This window comes from Xylocopa sonorina, chromosome 10 (genome assembly GCF_050948175.1).
Source record: "Xylocopa sonorina isolate GNS202 chromosome 10, iyXylSono1_principal, whole genome shotgun sequence".
Lineage (NCBI taxonomy): Eukaryota > Metazoa > Arthropoda > Insecta > Hymenoptera > Apidae > Xylocopa > Xylocopa sonorina.
Window position 1 is genome coordinate 2,104,824 of NC_135202.1, and position 21,891 is coordinate 2,126,714.

A 21,891-nucleotide genomic window follows, 5' to 3' on the forward strand; every position below is an offset into this window, starting at 1 on the left:
TTTCAATTGAAAATATTTTTAATTTGCTCTCATTGAACACAGTAAGTTCAAATTACATATAGAATTAATCAGTAGAATTGAAATCATTCTTCTATTGTTGGATTAAATTGAAGACACGCGAGAAACGGACGTACAAATGGGCACGCGGCGTCTATCATCGACTTATGATTAGGTTCGTTTAATACTGGATCTAATATTAGAATGTAATTGAGAACTGGCGTCGGTGTCGGTGAACGGTACGTCGGCGGATAATAGGATCTATCGAAGATCTATGGGTGTGTAATTATGGTCCGTAGTAACAGGTAGTCCAAGTGAAGAATGTAACCTTGATCACTGTAATTAATGATAATCGAAAGTACTCCAGGTTGAAAACAATTGTTATATGTATTTAGTAAGTACTTTGTTCGAATAACCAGAAAACGAAAAGTTGTCGATCTCGCGATCCCTTCTGCCATGGGGTGTTGTAAGAGGTGAAAACTAAAAAATACGGTTGAGCCGAGGCGGTTGCCCAAAATCGCGTTTAAATTTATCTAATGCACAAAACTTGTCGTGGCCGGGTAGAGCAGAGGATAGGAATCGTCTAGGAACCGGTGCCTAGATAAACTTGAGGCACGATACATCTCTTTGAACACCGACGCCGACAGTCTCGCATTTCCGAGTCCTGCTCACCGACAAACGGAGGGACTCTATGAATATTCAGAACGATACGTACACCAACGACAGTCGTCTAATTCCCGTACGATCAAGTGGATGAACTTTAAACGATTCAACTACCGAGTACGATTTCGTTCTATATTACGAAGTAGAGGTTTGGAAAAATTTGACGATAGTTGAGAATCATAAGCAAACGTTGGATACGTCAGACTGAAAAGAGTACATCCGAATAAACTTGACAGTAATGTCGATCTCAAATCGATCCGAACTTACGATAGGTCGTACCAGATAGCTTTCGAAGGAAAACACCTTTTCCCAGAACAATTTCAGCCCATTGATCATATCGCTATAATCGCTAAAGTTACAAATCTAAAAATATTGCTTACAGTTTAATCTCAATTCTTTATCGTCCTATAGTACAAATAATTATAAAGATTAAAAAATTTGTCCGCATATTGTTTCCAGCGCGAATTACGGATTGAAAAAAATTCCACGGCGATTCAGACAAGACTGAAGATCATAAAATTCGCGGTTTCGTTTCCCTAACCGCGGGAGTCTCTCGAAAGGAGGTCGTATAGGGTTCACTGAAGACCCTGACTGTTTCAGAGCTCGAGTATTAAATATTGCAGCCGTGGCAAACGACGAAAGCTACAACTCGAGCGGCGCATTCCGGGAGTTCTTTAGAATCGCGCGAATTCACCCGGTGCACACTTGCACACCGGCCACCTTCCACGGACGCGTTCAATTTCCCCTCGCGATCCGAGATCGTTCTTTAACCCTCCAGACCGCCGTGTGACTTGGAATTTCCATACCACCGCGCACTCTATTTCTGCTTTTTTTTTCAAATGTTATCTTAAATTACATCTCTCACTCTCGCTATTCATTAGCGTGAATTTAGGTCTTATGGAAATAAAATTCTTTCGACGCGTGTACTTTTGATGATGGATGGTGTTTATGAATCTTTATAGGAAATTTGGAACCTAAAGGTACGCGCAATCTAATATCTTCTTCCTGACGCATCGCCCTGCATAAAAAAATAGAAAATGTATACGTGTATAATCAAAATGACTATTTTCACCAATGCCTTCGAGATTAATTATTCAATTTTCAGAAACCTCTTTCTTAGAAATAAAATCGGAAAAGAGGAAGGGCCAGAATTCATTGTCCGAAAATTGACGAGATCGATGCAGCGGTTCGTTTATCTAACATCTTCTTTCCCACAGGAAAAAAGCTGAGAATAAAAAAAGAACAGAAACCACTGTCCCGTTCGTTTACCGTACGGAAATCGACATGGTGGAAAGATTGCGCCCCGACAATGTTGCATACAAACATCACAAAACGAAATAAAAGACTACTGCTACATGAACGCTGCCCGTTCACGTGTGCCAAAATCAATGCGGTGAAAACAAATCGTCCAGACAATGTAACGACCAGATAAGTTAATTAAATTTTGAACATCGATCGAACAGATCTTAACGCATACTAAAAACTTCTTATACGCTTATCTTTTTCTCAAAATTAAAGAAAGGGGTCAAAAGATATTCTTCATCTTCGTTTGTTCCATACATTCCAAATATGTACATATATATCAGAACGGATGCAACGGGTTGGTCTCTACGGAATGCAGAAACTAAAAGTTGGGAAGAAAAGGGAAAACACCAGCGGAGAGCAGATTAATTATCCTGTTTGCATAAACAGTATGAAAATATAGTAGATACGCGGAAAAGCGGATCGCGCGGACAATATCATGCCCGAGGACAGGTGAATCGAATTAACCGCTTCGGTTTTCCCAGCCAATTAATCGGAACGAAGCGGAGAGACGTAAATACCTGCAGGACCGGTGGTGAGCGGGAGCATATCGCCTGCTGCTTCGTGGTCAGGTGCACGCTTTTGCAGTTCTTTTCGGCGCTCGCTGGGCCGATTACACCCGCGCCGACGATCTGCGGTTGGCCTTCGACACCGCTTCCAGGCCCCGATCCGCTATTCAGCCGCGGCTCTACTCCCAGGTACCTGAAACAATCCCGGAAGCGTCAACGGTTTCTCTTATCTATGCCTCGTCGTCTGGTACTTATTTCAACGAAATTTGAACCCTTTTAGGGTAGGCTCGCAGCGAGCGTTGAAATTTCAGGAATTCAAATTGTACACCCAAAATAACGCAAAGCGCGACGATTCTTTTAAGTGTTTCCCCGACGTTCTTCATCGGAGCGAAATAAGTAGTTGCCGAACCCCAGCACCAATTCACGCGGTTAAGCCCGCCGTAGACTTTTCCAATGAAATATTTCCACTGACCATAGAAGACGAGTTCCTCCCGGTAGCCTGAGCTTCTGCCTCAACTACCCAGAAAAGATACTACTACCGTGACGAACCACCTATAATTAGAGCAGGTATTCGAGTGAAAATTATAGAGGGGAAAAGGACGAAGGGCAACGGCTAGGGTAACCGACGTCCGTGAACGTTAGAGGAGCTACGGGGAACGAGATCAGGAACGGAACACGAATACTTGGCGCGCTGAACGAAGACGGGAAGTGAATCGGAATACTTACAACCGATACGACTTCGACGACAGGCAGAAAAGCCAGATAATGATTGCGCTTCCTACGAGAGGTTCCTCAGGCCGGAGGGAGAAGTATAGGAGGATATTTCACGGGTCCGAGTCCACGCCGAAGTAGGTACGGGTTTTGCAACCCAGGGTACTCGTTACGGTCGGCAGGCATTAAATAAATTCGATAATCGAACCGGATGATTGGACACGTTGGGTCTACCTCTCTAGGCCACGACCACCCGTAAATTAATGGAGCTTTACGAGGAATTTTTGACACTCTTTCTCTCAGACACACACTGTGCGCTTACAGAGTCTGAATCCTATACGTAACTCCGACGCTTTCCCCTGCGGTCCCGGCCAACTTTTGGTGATAAACGCGGTAAAACCTAGTCCAGGGAGGACCGGATTAATCGTGATTCTTAGCTTGGAAATCGAATCGATCCTGATTGGGATGGATTAAGGAACAGGGTGGTCCATTTATGGTAAACGTTTAGGACATCTGGATCTTTTTATCGAGCTCGCGGGGAGGAAGGGCGAAGAAAAGGAATGGATTAATCCTGGAATGTTCTCCGGGAATTCTTGTTCGAATGGTCGCCAGGAGATAAACTTGAAATCAATTGAAATCGACAAGTTTTGTGTACATATACCAAGAATCTAAAAATTAAAAAATTGAAATTTTATACATTTAAATTAAACTTCTTTTTAGGTTGTGCTTTTGCATCTTATATTTTATAAGACCGAATGCTTCTGGTTCCTTTTAAATACTAATATAAAAAAAACATACGTGTACGCAAGTAGCGCGTTGTTTAATTTTCTCGTTTCCTCTTCTCTTTCTTTTGTTCTTTCTTTAAAGTCGAAGTATGTGATTTTGAGTGGGATTGGAAGGGTGATAGAGGTTCAGAGACCTCAGATGACGTAAACTTTGATCGACCTTGGAAAAATGAGAGAACGCCTTTACGAACGAAGAACGGAAAGTACGATCATTGGAAAAGAATAAACGTTCTTAAAAAGGTGGTAATTTAAACATTAATTGTATATATAAAATTAATTCAAAAAATATTGTAATAACTCGCAAAGTATTGTAATTCCTGCGTTTTATCAAACCACGGGTCAGTGTTACTAAAGATATGAGATATCTCTCAAGTTCATGTTTAAGACGTAAACTGCAAGGGAATCGAAAGAAGGGTTTGGTCGTGCAAGGAAAGAAAAAAAAGAAAACAAGGAGAGGAACTAGTCGGTGGGTTCGGAAATGCCCCTTCGTCTCCTACCGCTAATCGGCGTCGTCAGCCTAAAAAAGCGGCCGCGTCATTTTCTATTATTTTTCGAGAACCGAGCCCGTAGAGCATAGGTAGCGCTCGTTTAGGCGGTAAATCTTAATGAAAATCGAGGGTGTGGCCTTGGTTGGGGCCCGGGGAACGATGATTGCAACCCCGTGGGCAACGTTTAAGGGAACGGGCGTCGCGTCAATTTCTACACGTACGACACACGCCGAGGGAGTGACCGACCAATTCTCGTGCGGACGCGCCTTCGAGCTTCCTTAATGCGAGTTTGAGAAGATTTTAATCTGCCCGCCAGCTCGATTACACTCAAAGCGGGCCGCGGCTATTCTGAATTACAGACGCGGATGGAGAAGATAAATCGGTGATGTTATTAATCCCTTCAGTTTATTCGTCTCTTATTTAATTTCTCCCCATTTCTTACCCCTACGCTTTTAGCTTCACGATTCTAATGTTTCGTAATTTATAAAACGATTGATCAACAATTGATTTTAATCGAATTTGGATATTACTGCGATATTATTTAAGATTGCTGGAAGAAATGATAGTAGTGCATAGAAGAGTATGCAAGGTTATTCAAAGTAGAATAAACGTTACGGTCACTTTAGACGTGTTTATAATAATACTGATTTATATAAACTTCCTCATTTTAACTGCATTAGAACCTAAAAATTTTTAGGATACATAGTCATCCTGAAGAAGTCTGGGCACTTCCTTATGTTTGATTGCAACAATTACATTCAATTCGAAGCAAAGCAAGTAGGTAATCTTCGGCAGTAATTCTAATAGTCCCGTGAGGAAATCATACGAGTCATCCAACAAGACCGTCCGGCTATCCATTTATTATTTGTTTCTGGCCTAGCTATTTCGGGTTTGTTTGGTCACGGTTTACGGCTTTCTTTCTCTCTTCCGAAATAGTATGTACCTTGGTGTCACAGGTCTACCCTGTTCCAACAGCCTTCAGAACGCCACCGTTATCTTTCGCGCAACGGGGCGTTACAATATACCGTGGACCTGAAATAATGGGGAAGACGAAACATCATCGTCGCGAGCGGGTTCGATCCTTACGCGTTCAGTACGTTGATCCTGGACGTTTACGAGGATATTGCGATGTTTATGAAAAGGCTGAGCTGTTGGCCAAATAGGGGATATCTCGATGGTTGGCTACCCCTAAACACGTATTAGATAGACCACGCAATATTGCTATCAATATGTAACGCTACGAATACGTGGTTCGAGTATGGTTTAGACGGTTGACTCTCTTCGTCGACGAAAGACATCGACGGTTCAACGAGTAAAGCGGTCAAGGTTGGAGAGAGAGATGAATAAAGGTAGTAAGTGAAAGGAAGTGTCTGGGAAATTCGTGGATGCAAATTATGGAACGTGGACAGTTGAATAGTATCAGGGTACGTGATTTAGTAGTTGAAGGTTTTCAGGCAATAAAAATTGTACACATGTATCTAATTACGTTACTTCCAAGGCGGTAACCGATCAAAGAAAATCTGGAGTACACGGAAGGAATTGTGGTTCCTCTAATTGAAGCCTCAGCAGAAAAAAAGACCGATTGGTCAAAAAAAAAAAAAAGGAGCAGCGGAGGGACGAGAAACCGCAAAACTCGATCCCACGGACGGATCGCGTTTACCCAGGACAAATCGTTCAATCCTGGGACCAAGATCGAATCACAGGGAAATGACACCGTGGACAGGAAATCGTGCCGTCTCGCTAGATAAGCAGCCTGAAAGAGAAGGGGGATGAAAAAAAGGACGCGACAGTCCAGCCGGTGAACGTTCTGTTCGCCAGAGCGGGATAAAGTCCCACATGGGTAATGGGTAAGTCGAGACAATTACACGAGAAGCAAACTGCAGAGAATCGAAACCGAAAGCGAAAGCTATCATTTTTCTCGAATTTAAGAGAATTCGCGGAGAAATATGAATACTTGAAGATTACTCGAAATCGATGTAGCAGGGTTAACCAAGAGGCAGGATAACAAGGTACAGAGGGAGGACGACCATATTCCTGACGAATAAATAAAGACCAACCGAGAGGGGTACACGTAGTGAAGGGATGTAAAGGGTGTAGAGAGGGGATAGAGAAGGTGGAAGAAGGGTTAAGGTGGAGAGAGAATAATAATTCGACAAAGCGGCGGTCGAAAAGAATGAAATCCATATTCAGATGCGATGATGAAGACCGCTGCTCCCCATTTAAAGGGGAGAGAGAAAAGAGATGAAATAGGAAGGAGGAAGCCGCGCGAATGTATGCACCAGGTCCCTCTGTTCCTTTCCTTCTCCCTGCCATGGCATTTCTCTCTCTTCTTGTACCATACACGCCGCGGTTTTGCCTTTACCGGCAAACTACGAGGGCAGAGGAGAAATCCCTTGCTACCCTCTTGCAGCCCCACTCGCATGCTCGGCCTCTGTCAGTCCTCGCCGCGCGACGATTATGATTCCGATTATTATGATTATTGTTGAAGGAAGAGGTATCGCGTTGCCGTCATGGGCACGTCGGCCCGACGGCTTTGTCCACGTGACAGCGATAGGGCCCATTTACGTCGAGAACACTCCACGCTGACATTATAATGGGGGATAAATCCTCCGAAAGCCCACAATACGGTGTGCAACGCGTGTATTACTCGGCAAGTAGGCAGATACAACGCGAGTTGAACGCGGACGTTGGTATCGTGTACCTATACGGAGGGTGATACCATGCCATTTTTAAACAGAATTTCCAATTTCGAATTGGAAATGGGATTGTTATTAATGTTTGCGATGTATCCTGGCATCAGATATCACTTGCTCTGTACAGTTCTTTCATTTCCTTCTCTCTCTCTCTCCCTCTCTCTCTCTCTCTCTCTCTCTCTCTCTCTCTCTCTTTCATAGTTAATATTATATTATAGTATAAGATACACTGAAAGCGAACTACAAAATGAGCAAATTTCACCCCCCTATGTACGCCGTTTATTTTATCATATTGAATCATATTGAATCATCATCAACCTTCATAATTATACGCCTAATACCACTGGTTGCCAAAATATCCGGTACAATATGACCACCCATAGGACACGAATAAGTACGAACGCGTGTGCGTGGATGATGAACATACGCAAAAGCGTACATCAAAGCTGCCGTTCCTCTATCGCAGGCGCAACCGAAACTTCGCTCCGTTCCTAATTAGGATCGATTACCGACCATCCCCCTTTTCTGCCTGTATTATTATACTCGCATAACATTCCTCGTTCGTATTTTTTCCATCTGTAGCCCCCCTCCCCGAGCCCTGTAACTCCTACGGCAAAAAGGGAGATGAGCCCACGGGGCAGGAGCTGACCGAGGGGTGTCATAGATTGCGCAGAACGCCGAGGTGAACTTTCTTTGCGATTTTACATGGGGACAAGGAGTAAACGACGTTCGAGAAAGGAGATCGCGATCTGTGTCAATTCTTTCGGTTGATTAGTTCTCTGATTGGCGACGACAGGGGGTGGACAAGACGCGGTCAGACGATGAATGGGTGCGGTATGTCTGGTGACAAAATATATGATAGAAATAGAAACATTTTAGTTTTAGGGTGTTTTAGCTGATTAGAAACATTGTGTAAAAACTACATATTCGACACGATTCTATAGCATTTATTTTGTAAAAGTTCCTCTTCTTCAAACTTGTTGAAATATAAACTCCTTACTTGAAACATTAACCCTTGGAGTCATAATTAAACTTGTACTCTAACACGCGAATCATAATACTGATAAAGTGATCACGGTTTTATGGTACATTCATGTATCATAAAGAAACCCAGCCAACTAGAAAAATGTCTCTCCTAAGTAACATAAACGCAACAATCTCGTTCTCTTAAAACCTAGAAGAGGGGCAGATATTTTCCTCCTTACTAAAAGGGAAGAAAAAAAACGAACCGAGAGAATCATTTCAACTACCACCTCGAACTATAGCGATAGCTTAACCTCAAGCTTCACCTAATGGGTTACGCATAAATCATTCGAAACAATAAAAATTATCACCGAATAGATGGTATCCCATGGGCCTGTCTACTTACAATGTCTCGGCAGAAAGGGTTCTCGAAATAATGGGGATGTCATAAAACTTATCTCGTTTAAGCACGGATATGAGCAGCTTATCGTTTCACCTTCGTGTCTCTCTTCCTTCGAATCTATCTTTTCTCTGCTTCTACGAACACATGTAATTTTATCATCTCCTACGAGGCAAAACGCTTCGTATTCAAATCATTAAAACGCATCATTGAAGAAATGCACAATAATCTCTAATCTTTCCTTTAACCTCATCAGACCCGATTTTCTCTCTCGAAAGTAATACGCGATATGCACTGTGTATTATATCTATATTAACATATAATAAATGAACGACACTGAAAGTTAATCTCAATTCAATGACCACGAATTGTATTATATCATATATGAACGCGTGACGAATATGTAACGGCCGCGGAGAATTCAACGAGTGATTTGACTGTTATTCGGCAAGCAAGAGGTTTCACCGATATTGCGGGGGTCAGTCATCCAGTTCTTGGCACGCTAATTTCTTTAGAACGGGGAAAAAAACCCAGCTTGATGGCCTGAGCGAGCAGAATCTAACAAGATATAGGGGAAGGAATTAGCGTTAACGAGATTAAAGATTTTAGATAGAACGCGCGCAGCAGCCCTGTACAAGATTATGGCACAAAAGAGTATACTCGTAATACCGTTTGACGGTACTGGAATACTAAAATCTTTTCAAACGGTCTCGTTTTTCTTCTTTTTTTTAATACTCTGATACACGTAATATGCATATCAGAGTATAAAGAAATGTATGTAAATATGTACGTATCGTTGTTTAAATTATTGCGTTTTTCGTTCCGTGAGTGTGCGTCTTTCTTCCTTCTCTTCTTTTTCCCAATCCCTTTCAAAACAGCGCCGCGTACAAGTCTAACAAATCGCACCTGCGTCGCTCGTTATACTCTTGTCCCAACTACATGTACGATTTTACGTCTTCCATTCACCCCCAGGTTCGCCATGGCATGAACCGTAACTTGGCGAACGTACACGACGCGCGTTTCATTGTCGTCGCCGAACGATTGGAAAACATTTTCCATGATTGCGTAACGAAGCCGGAGGCAGGAAAAGATGGAAAAGGAAAGAAGGGATGAAAGAACAACAGAGGAGAGCTGGTGGCGGTGGAAGGTAGGTTTCGACCCTTCAACCGCTGCTTTCCAGGAATTTAACGTTCCAGAAAGATTACGTAACAAATGGGGGATCGGTGAAGGGTGATAAGGTGGGAGGAGGAGGGTGGTTGGTTGTAGGAAAAGGGGCAAAATCTTGGATTACATCACGAGTTCTTTATACCCTTCGTCGATCGGGTATAACTAGAAAACGTAAACGATGTATCGGTTCACCTCGGGGGATCGACGAATCATACAGCGGGCTGCTTAAAACAAGGCCAATCTTAATTAGGGGATGCATCGACGGATACGCTCTCGCGGGACTCTCATTGTTTCCACTCCCCCTTCCCCCCCCCCCCTCCCTGCACGCCTGCGAAATAGAAGAAGAGAGAAAAATGTCTACGCGAATGCGGTGAATCTAAGAGTGTACGCCCTACGAGCCCATGGGATATCAAATAGAGTACTACCCTATACGGTCTCCACCAACTCGGCGTTTACCATGGAACAGGCATTCCTTGGATCGGCGGGGACTTCTCTGCACATGGAGGACGCGGACGTATGCGAGCACGACATATGCTACGCAATTTTTTGTCTTGTGTTTCCTTTCTTCCTTTGCTCTTAGGGGGCGGACTTGAACGTATCAAACTTTTCGCATGCATCAATTACATTTCGAATGGTCGCAATAATCGCCGCGTATTTATTTCCACTGGGAACAATGGAAATGATCATTTAATTACGCGTTCCTGACGGATGATCGAGCGGCTATGTAAACATATAATATGTACATCTATCCCTGAACGCGATTGGTAAGTATCATGTGTTACGACATGATATTGCCTCGACGAAGCGATCAACAGGGTGTTTTGTACGTTTTGTACAGAGAGTTTGCAGGGATTGTTGTTGGGATTGGAAATTAATTAATTGCGTATTTTGTGAAAAGAGCATTTTTTACAAATGAATACTTTCTACTATCTTGAAGAAAAAGAAACTTGTTATTTAGAATATTTAAAAATTTGTTGTTTCATATAACTAGGTATAATACGAGAATGTAGAAATACTTGCTGCAACGAAAGATTCATAGTCGGCAACATTTTAACCAGTGATTTCATTCCAAAGGCGGCCAAAGAACAAAAGCATTCACTACACGCTTCATTTTCTCCATCGTACCCTCCCAGCTGTCCCACCCTTGGTCGGATTTTTCATTTCTTAAAAGCCTGCCTACCTCTCGCAAAAAAAAAAAAAAAAAAAAAAGTAAAAAAAAAAGAAAAACTCGCAATCTAAATTAAAACTATCTGGGACAACGGCACAAAAACCTTTCGATATAGCTACACATATTTTCCTAATTCTACCACCCACCCGTTTTTACGATTTCCTCCCGATTGTTCGCAATTGTATTCTTTGTCAAATGATTTCAGGCATCCGAGTCATCGCTCCAATGAACCGTGATAGAAATCAATACGAAATCACGCGTCCTACAACGAGGCAATTGAACCGATTTAACAAAGGAACGAAACCGACTGTTTTATCTATTCGATATTATTTTCTTTCGAGTAAAATATTTTTTTAAAAGTGACGCTCATGGAGAGACGGCGCACGATGGTGCGCAAAAACAGTCCGTGTTGGTTCAGGCGTTGGTTTTGCGGCGGGTTAAGGTTCGTTCACGCGTGAAACAAGGAGTCCTAGCCTGGGATCTTAACGCTCGGTTAGACAAACGTTCTCGCTGGTCGCGCATTAGCATATTGCGATTTGCATTTCTCTGTATTATCGCCCCCCCCCCCCCTAACCATCCGTCGCTGTTTTGTTCAAACTACGTGCCTATCTGTATTTTCTCTCCCTCCATCTACTCCCGTTCTCTCCCTCTTTCTCTCTATCCTTCCCGCTTTCCTCCGGTTGGATCTGCCACGTATTTCGCCCAGAGCAAATAAGATGAGGCACGCGACGCGAACAATATCAACTGAAACGATCGATCGACACAATCTGTGGATTCGACTATCCATAACGCGGTTCAGCTCAGCTGTATCTAATGGTTTATCGCTAATTTATAGCCAGGGGAGAGTTTAGATGCGACTGGGGAACAGTTTGAGGAATTGTTCACGATAAAATTAGATGGAACTGTTGCAATGGTTTTTAATACGCTGTTTTCTTGACTATTTCTATAAAAATTTGATCCGTGGAATACACTCGTAGTACAATCGTTTGTGGATGAAAAATTAAATTGGTGGTATCAAGAATGGTTAAGTAACGAGAGAGAAAAAAGAGAAAAAATGAACTGTAATATTCATACATTTGTAATTACGATATACCTATAGAAATATAGATATAGAAGTTTTTCAGTTGAACCTCCACGTGTATACGCAACACTTTTTTTTAAAACCACTGTTAACATCCCATTGTGAGAATTATTACATCCATTCATTTGTCTATTAACTAACAGAGGCGCGACTATTTATTTTCAAACTACACCAATTACGTAGCGACAGTGTATCAACGTTCGCAACGAGCAACATCACAGTCGTGTCCTCGCGGAAATAAAGCAAGCAAAAAAGAGGAAAACCCGGAAACTATTGAAATACAGACACCCGCCGGTTGATCATCATACAATGTGTTCAGGCTGATTACGCTGAACCACGCGTGTCTGCACCGCGAATCACACTTCTGCCCGGCTGTATTATGCGCCGACTGTCAATGGCACCTTTTCCCGCGTGTGGGTGGTTGCAGAAGGTCGTAAGGATTAGAAAACGAGCATTTGCGATACCAGAAAATAATGCGAATCAATCGTGCGCTCGTACTTTCCGCTTGATTCGCTTTAGGGGGTATCGCGGTTCCGTTAGCCTTTCTGTCGGTTAAAATTGCCGGGACATTTCCAGGATACGATACAATCGAATTTCCATTGAACGAGTCACTTTGTACGGTTAAAATAATTCCAATTGGAGGCAATTTATAAATTGAAACTGGTTATCCAAACTAATTTGTCAACGTAACAAATTTTTAATAAAATACTCGTGTTTGTCTCTGTGAAACCTGGTCTGAATTTTTAGATATATCTGAGAAATTCTTATTTACAATTTCTCGATCACTGAACCTTAAACCTCTTCGAAAACCAACCACTTATACGTAGTTCATGGTAGAAAAGGACCAAGTGTGTATCATCGTTCTCAGAAGACATAATTCCCAAGTGGTTCAGGCGGAAACGGCCGTTGGCCACCATCCCGTACCAATTCGTCCGGCAATGACCGGATAAAGAACGCGGGCGCCTGTCTCTGTATCACCTGTACATAGTCAATGCAAATCTGTCGTAAAAATTTCAGCGGTAAAAAATGAGACCGCGAAGGTAGAAAACCAGCTAAGAACCACACGTTGCTTCGAATTTGAAGAAACATAGAGTCAAACGGAACGAAACTACCTGACAAACTGAACGGGAATAATATGTAACGATACACGATCGGACTGTTCGTTTGTCAAAGTGATTAACCGTGCAGACATTTAGTATCGTATATTCATCGTTTTTATACATTTCCGTTACGATGCGTAGTAATTGAGGGGTTTGGTAATAAGCCTTTCGGTTTGGATTATCCATATTCTATCGTAGTCCATATTTTTACATATCAAGTACCTGCTGCCTCTGCTCACTGCTACATTTAAATTTCTCATACAATATAATTATCACCGTGATGACCATAATCGTTGCGAGTCCGCGCAGAATTTGTTCGCGGGTACGGATGATGAGACGAGCGGGTGGTGCGCGCGTGGGCGGCATAGCGGGTGCCGACGAAGGCATCGGAAGCGCGATTTATCGCGCGCGCACACCGCGAAGAAAGAGTCGTCCCGTTGGTGGTCGTTAATTCTTGTCGCACGTGTCCCATCGCTTTGATCACGCGAGTATGCTAATTGCCGTCCGCCGCCCACTCGCTGCCGCGCCGCGCCGCGCTGCACAGCGGAAGATACTCAAGTACTGAGCAGCCAACGAGAAGAAGAAGAAGAAGAAGAAGAAGAAGAAGAAGAAGAAGAAGAAGAAGAAGAAGAAGAAGAAGAAGAAGGAAAAGGAGGAGAAAGAGGAGAAAGAGGAGAAGGAGGAGGAGCAGGAGCAAGAAAGGCAGAAAGAAGACCAAGACCAGGAACATCACGAGGAAGAAAAGTAAAAAGAAATAAGCAAGAGCGTGAGGAGGAGGGGAGGGAGAAGCTTTGACTCGGTCGAGTGTATGGCTTTGCCGCTCTCCACTAGTGTGTGTATATTCTGTTGGTACAAACGCGAATACCGGCTACGAGACACCGAGAGTTCATACGCTGAGAAGCGTGCACGGGATGATCAGCTTGTCCTGACTTCTTGTCGCGATTCCCTTCGACACGTAGATCGGATCAGAGACGGTAGGGGGAGGACACAGATCGAGTGGATGTATCAGCTGGTCCGATGCTTGGATACGGCATACTATTCAGGCGTGTTTTTATGGAGATGAATATATAGACTGTGGAGGAAAGTTCGAAATGTAAAGCAGCTTTGTGGACGTACGCAGGTTTAATGTTGGATGATGTACAAGGGTAATGTTTGCGCGGTATGTGTGTTTGAAAATCCGGCTTAAGGCTGGAAACTAGATTATAATAGATGTCCAATAAATTACGACGGGTGAATAAATTCTAACACCATTCGAAGCGGTAACTTTGCCTTGACGGTTCGTAAGCCGCCGTTTCATGGAAACGTGATTCAAGTACTTAAAATCGTAACTCGTGCATTACTTGAACGAATGCATACGTATACCTCGCGCGCATAACCGGAATTTGTTATATCAAACAACGCAGTTCAAAATCTGTGTTCATCCCGAAACATCTCATAAACCTTCGTTTATCCTGTTTCGGAGAAACACGCCTCATATCTAGAAGAGTACTGATTATCATGAAATTTTACTGCAGAATAATTTTATCTTCTAAAATCTTGTTACGCTAATAATTGAAATTAATTTTGCGGTATCAAAACGAAGCACTCTGTGAAGTATCTTGAAAATCTTTTTGTTTAGTATCGCCTGTACGGAATTGTCGTCTTGCCCGACCTTCGAACTCGACGCGTCATATGAAAGCTACGCGTGTCTGAAAAGTTGCGTCGGAGCTTCCGGAAGTATCGTATCGTGTTGTGTCACAAACGTGTTCTCGAAGCATACTGCGTAGTGCGTGGTACAACGTTTGCCGGCACGCCAAATCGAATATCTGCCGCGGCGCAAAGCGAGCTTGCGGTTTTCCGAGCGGGAGGAGAAAGAGCGTTGCACGTGCCGCTTGCAGAAACGTTTCGTAAATTCGAGGAACGGCTGGAAAGAAGTGGCCGCGGCACAAAGCGTGCCGACGAGAGATCGGGCCCGTTTGCCCCGCGGAGGTAATTGTCTTCTCGGCTGCACCAGAGCGCACGTATTCCGCGAGTAAATACACACCGACAGCCTGGCTACGTAAAGCGTTCTCACGGGGCAGAAAATAAACATTATGGCCTCTGTCGGTTCTCGACTTTTCACTTTTTCGTTTCTTGGATAAGACCCGTTCGAACGTTCCCCTTCGACCGTGATCATCGATCATCGATTTTCGAGAATGCGGACGTACAAACGAGAATCCTTCTTTTTTTATATGAAAAGAATTAACGAGAAAGAAAAGTATGTGGGGTGTGATAAAAATAAATGAAGTAATGGGGGATGATAAACGAAATTAGATCTGGAGAATCAGTTCAAGTGCTCTTACGGGATAGAAAAATAAATGAAAAATGATACCGTAACAGAAACTGTGATAAAAACTGATCTTCATCTATTTTTTTTTTCTTTTGATCACCAAGCACAGGCACGCAAACTACACCGAAAATTTATCGGGCACGCCTGCAGAATCGTGTTTCCACGATTATTCTCAGCGTGCTGCTCTCTTTGATCCTCCGTGACATATAAATCGGAAGGAGTCAGCGCCGCGGAATATTTACGATATTGGAAGGAAGAACTTTTCTTTGACCACCTCTCGTCCCTTTTTATTGCGCGAACGCACGCTATAACCGAACCGATTCAAAGATGTATCATAAAAAAGATCAATGCGAAGCGGCGCAAGTGAATCTTTTTTAAGTGATTGAATTTTAAGAAACAAATCAGAGGGCTAAGGCATAAAGAGCCGAGAGAAAGAATATATTCTAATATATATGGTATATATTCCCAAGTTACCAAACGCAGCCACGCTATCCTTGAGATTCTAGTCTGACCAGGCTGCTGATTTTTGTGTGGCGCGAATGGAAATCGAAAGTACGATCTCCTCGTGGTTCGGGCGGTGCGCGTGTACTAGCGCACAGGTTGTATTAATTCCTCCATTTCTAACTAACAGTCGTTTCTAAACCACAACTACGTCCGTTGGGTATGGTTATTAGCCTCGCTGCGAACCTTTTTACTTGTGTTTTGGCTGACAATATCGAATCGGAAGACAAACATTGGGAATACAAGCGTGCACAAGCGGTGTCCAAGTACCTCGAAAATCGGGTATTCAGTTTCGCATCGAGTTACGTAAATGGTGAAGCGTATCAAAATACTTGAGCAAACGAGTACTTACAACACTCAACACTCTGAAGTACTCAAATACTCCGCGCAGCCAGGTACTTGGGTTATTTAAATACTCAACAGCGCGGTCGGTACTCGAATGTACCTTAGGGTAGTCAGATACTATAGATACTTGAACACGTAGGAAACTCGAATGCTCGACTACTCAGGCTCTCGAGGTACTCGCGCATTCGAGTATCCTTGCACCGACCCCCTCTTCTACTCGATCGGTGAGGCACAAGCGAAATACAGAACCTTAGTAAGTAAATGAATCGAAACGGCTATTGACTAAACTCGCGTATCGTGCCAAATAAAATATCAAATTCCCGCGAACAACATGAGATGAGATTGCTGCATATAATTTTCCAGTGAATATCATTTTTCGATGTTGAGTGGCGGTCTCAATATCCAATCTCCCGACTGCGTCCGGGGATTGGATCGCTATCGAAGCCCTAACAATCGCGCACAGTTGGTTAATTTGTATTTGCGCGCGCGAGACGCATGATGCACTGCGGTGCATAATAGCGCGCTGCATCATCAACAACGATGTTTACGTTGGCGTAATATACAAACAGAGGTAGAGTATCTCGACAGGGAGAGCTTCACTTGCCACGGATCATTTTACGCGGACGATATTTCCGCAAATTATCCTAACCGTGTCGGTCCGGGGGAAATCGTCCGATCTGCGTTGCATGGGAGAATAATAATTCTGTCCATTAGGAACACCGGCCACGTGTGTGATCCGATCAGCATTTATATCTCCGTTGATTTATGTAGTTTTCGGGAAAAGCTACGATCGGTGATTCTCCCATGATTTTATCCTGGTTTCTTTCTTTCCTTCCGTTAGGTCCAAACTGGTGAGACGAAATAGAGGTTCGGATACATTTAATTCCACGTTATCACTGTATATATTATTACGTAACATATTATTTGCTGCTGTCGTTTCTTATAGTATTACAGAACAAGTGTATCGTGGTACATACACGTATATGCACCTGCATATTATGAATGATCGTCTCTTAAGTATTTAAATTGCACAGTATTTAATATATTCACGTTTTCCTCGAAATAGAACAGAAAACAATATTGTTAGGTTTGAAAACATTATTGTAAACGTAATATTGTGTAGCAACAATTTTTAACTGCCTCAAGAAGGAAGAGTCTTTTGCAAACGGTTCACACGAAATTGAATACCGCCAACGAAAGTGTGTACCTACAATAAACCATAAATTCTCTAGAAAGAAACTGAATGTCTCTAGGCAACACGTACCCCATACTCATGTGTTCTTTCTTCTCCGTGCTGACCATTTTCCTACAAAAACAGAATCAAATTTACAGGAAGGGTCAGTGAGATCACAGTGCCACCGACACTGGTTTTCGACATTTTACTTTATTCTTTTTTTTTCGAAAAGGCAGAAGGCGGAGTCGCAGCGACCAACAGAAAGGACGGACTGAAATGACCCAGGGAGGCGCAGACACGCTGGTGCACAGGCCATCGAATCCTGGGAAACTCTGATTAGTTCTTTCGTTCCTTATTGGAAAACTTTCATTGCCGAGCAACGAGGGGGAGGGAAATTCCATCTCGTCCAGCAGTCGGCTCTATCTATCAGCAAATTATCAGAGAACACTTCCCCCCGATTACCCAAAAAGTTTACTGCATCTAAATTCGCAATATTTTAATCGCGGTGGTCGTGTTCGAATTTTCAAAGTGTTTCGATATTTGACTTGCTAAGTTCGTGTGATTCGGTAGACTTAAAATGGACAACTCTATCTATCGTTTTCTTATTTTTGAGAATTCGGTATCCGTTAACAATTTTACGTTTCTCTTGCGTGGCACTTAAAAAACCCTCTCGACAAAAAGAAACCTAAGAAAATAAACAATCTCAAAGAAGAAACTCCGCAACGGTATAGTGTGCGAACGTGATTTCGACACGTGAAACTCGAAAAATGAATCCCTGTTGCTATCTGACCACGGAAAGCACGTGACATAGAAAAGAATCCCGCTGAATTTAAGGAACTCATCCCGATATTCCGGCGAAAAATTCATGGATCGGAGGAAACGGGAGCAACAACAGGATGTGCATCGAGCTAGTAAAGTCGGCTGACAGTGCGCGTATGTATGTGCGTGCGTGCGCGAACACGGTCGAGGCCGTGGCGGCTTGACTAGAAAGACGCGGCATTTTATTGCCCGCGGCTGGCGTACGGACGCGGTGGGCGGTGAGGCTCAAAGAGGCCCGACCGGGACAGTAAAAGCTAGTTTAACGGTGCTAACGGCGACCACAACACGTTGAATGTATTACTATACCCGGCGATCTTTCTACTTTTCTCTGGCCCATTCGTCGCTTCCCTAGCCGAGAACACGAATACTACGCACAAGGAGAGACACATTCATACGCAAATGAACGCAGACGTGAATACATAAACGAACGGAATGTGTACACAAATCTACATAAAAGACAACACAAGTATAGGAACGTGTCCGGTAGCGACTCGATAGTTACACCTTTGATAAACGGTTGAATGTGAATCTCGTTTGTTGCACTCTATGAGCACGTTTCTTCTCTTTTTTTCCTTCTTCTTCTTCTTCTTCTTCTTTCCTTTCTCTTTTAGATTCATTCTTTACGTTCGTTTTCCCTTCGCTTTAAGTGAGAGTCGAACTCGTTCATTACCACAATCCGGTATCTCTGTCGATAGGCTAATAATTTATGACCATGCGCGGCTTTAATTAAATTTTCTAGCTACACCGGGCTCCGGCAGGTGAGTGACAGCGGTATTGGTCTTCGACGAAAGCAACGACGGAAGTGGAATAACGAAGACGTATGCGGGACCGCCGTGCGGATCGGTGAAAATAAATTGTTGGGGGAAATTGGGCTGTTGAACAGTTTTCGGATATTTGTCAGCGTATTTTCGGCGAAAGACTCTTGTATCACTTTTAATTAACGATATTTAAATTTCGTAAACGGTGAACGGTCCGGTGTGGACGAGTGTAGAGAAAAAATTATCATCGACTACGTGAAGGTGTGCTGAATGTTTTATATGTACAGAAAATTAACGCTTATAGCGTAGAGAGACGGTGGGATCAAACTTAATTCCAAAGTGATCTTGTCGGTTATTTTTGCCCTTCGCCAAGGTTGATACTTTGCTGGATCTCAACTCCCATCAAAATTACACACATTATCCTCAATTATCCAGCTTTTTCCAGTCGCTACATGCAAGTTTAATGATTTTTCAGCGTTTATTCCTGACATTACATTAGCTCACTGGCATATTAACTTTTTACGCGCGACAAATTTTTATGATGGTAGGAATTCAATCTTTAAATTCCATCTACCGAGTAAAAAGGGACAAAAAGTAGTCGATAAAAATTGTTTGTGTAAATGATATTCATATTGCTCAGCTCGTATATAAGCGTACTTCTCACTGGACGCAATGATTCATCTTCAAGCTCAACAGATATTCTTCCTCGTTCTGCACAACCCTACAGTCGCGTATACAGTGCTGGACAAAAGTATTGGCACAGCATGATTGTTATGATAAAAATGCTTATAACTATGAAACAAATTGTTAAAAAGGAAAAATTTGTTTACACGTTTATTTATTTATTATTCTAGATTATTATTTAACAGAAACAGTAATATAAATAAAGTGATATGCGAAATAATAACAAAAACATATTTATTGAGCGTTTTAAGCATGGACAAAAGTATTGGCACATTATACAAAATTTAGTGTAGTTGTATCTCTCCGAAAAAAATCCGATTGTCACTTGATGGTATAGGTAGGGGATTCCCTGATAGTCATTTTTTCTAACAGTCATCCTTAAGTTCAGTCGATTAGCAACATAGGAAATATAACAAGCAACAATGTCAAGAAGAGGGAAAGAAACTACAAGTGAAGAGAGAAAAATAATATTAAATTTGCACAAAATGCGAAAATCTTATAGTGAAATAGCAAAAAGTGTTAATAGAAGTCGATTCACTATTAGAAGTGTCGTAAAACGATTTGAGAATCAATCAGATTTCAAAAGTAGGAATCGAAGTGGACGTCCCTCAAAGTTAACAGTTAGAGAAAAACGGAAAATTGTAAAGGAAGTGAAAATAAATTGTAAATTAAACTCATCACAACTTAGAGCAAAGTTAAATGAAGAAAATAAAAAAGAAGTAAGTTCGAAAACTATACGGAGAGTGTTAAAAGATGCGGGATATTCTGCGTGTGTCGCAAGAAGGAAACCATACATATCCAAGAAGAATCGGAAGATGAGAAAAGAATTTGCAAAAGAATTTATAAAAAAGGATCCCACATTCTGGAATAACGTATTATTTTCAGATGAAACTAAATTTAATATATTTAAATCAGATGGCAGAGTATTAGTTTGGAGAAAGCCAAATACGGAAATGGATCCACAACATTTACAAGCCACTGTGAAACATGGAGGAGGTGGAGTCATGGTATGGGGTTCCATTGCAGCGTCTGGGGTTGGCGAATTAGTATTCATAGATGAGATTATGGACAAATATGTATATTTAAATATATTAAAGGAAAATTTATTTAAAAGTGCTAATAAATTAAATCTCCCGCGTGATTTTTATTTTCAACAAGACCATGATCCAAAACATACTGCCTATATTGTACGACAATGGATCGTTTACAATACCGCACATACATTAAATACCCCACCCCAGAGTCCAGACATGAATCCCATCGAACATGTTTGGAATGAATTAGAAAAAAAAATTAGAAAATATAATATAACAAACAAAAACCAATTAAAAGCTATTATTTTACAAGAATGGAACAATATAGAGCCGGATTTTACAAAAAAATTGGTAACTTCAATGCCAAAACGATTGAAGGAAGTTATCATGAGGAATGGAGGGCCAACCAAATATTAATTTTTAATTTCTAAGTACTTTCAATCATTTGTGCCAATACTTTTGTCCATGCTTAAAACGCTCAATAAATATGTTTTTGTTATTATTTCGCATATCACTTTATTTATATTACTGTTTCTGTTAAATAATAATCTAGAATAATAAATAAATAAACGTGTAAACAAATTTTTCCTTTTTAACAATTTGTTTCATAGTTATAAGCATTTTTATCATAACAATCATGCTGTGCCAATACTTTTGTCCAGCACTGTATGTCACCATGGTCTTTTTAAACATCGTCATAAATATCAACATTCCCCTTAATATACTCCCAACGAGTACCCGCCGACAAATATATTATACAACACGGAGTCTATTAATTCGCGATGCACTCTCCATATACTTGCGATTAGCTGAAAAGCCGCAGAAGGATACGAGATTCGCGACGAGATTCCGTGTGCAGGAAGTGGCCCGGTTGCGCTTATAAATAAGCACCGGTCCATGGCTCGAGAGGACAGCCGCTCGCGGAGGATTAAAATTGATTTCGTGTTTATGAAATGTCGCGGATACTTTGGCACGATCCTCAGCCTCGGCCTCGTCGTCCGTGCCGGGACTTCCACCTTCCGAGAATAGACACGATTTAATCGCGGCTTTTGATGCGTTCAGGAACGCGTGGTAGATCACAAACCCAAGGGAATCAACAGGGCAGAATGTGTCAAATGTGGACAACGCAGTCACCATTCGGAGGAAACGATCATCATCAATAGTCATCTTTTGTCCTCGTGATTTCTTCCAAAAACTTTTTAAGACCGTTTCGAAGACTGATTAAATTATTGGTTGGATCG

The 21,891-nt window shown here is 42.1% G+C and overlaps 1 protein-coding gene across 1 annotated transcript in view; it reads right to left on the bottom strand.

Moving 5' to 3' along the window:
- Positions 1–21,891, bottom strand: part of LOC143427893 (protein Wnt-4) — a 45,989-nt gene that overhangs the window by 6,002 nt on the left and 18,096 nt on the right. The window contains exon 3 of the mRNA XM_076902393.1: positions 2,484–2,664. Coding sequence (XP_076758508.1) covers positions 2,484–2,664 — 181 coding nt within the window. The remainder of the gene's footprint in view (positions 1–2,483; positions 2,665–21,891) is intronic.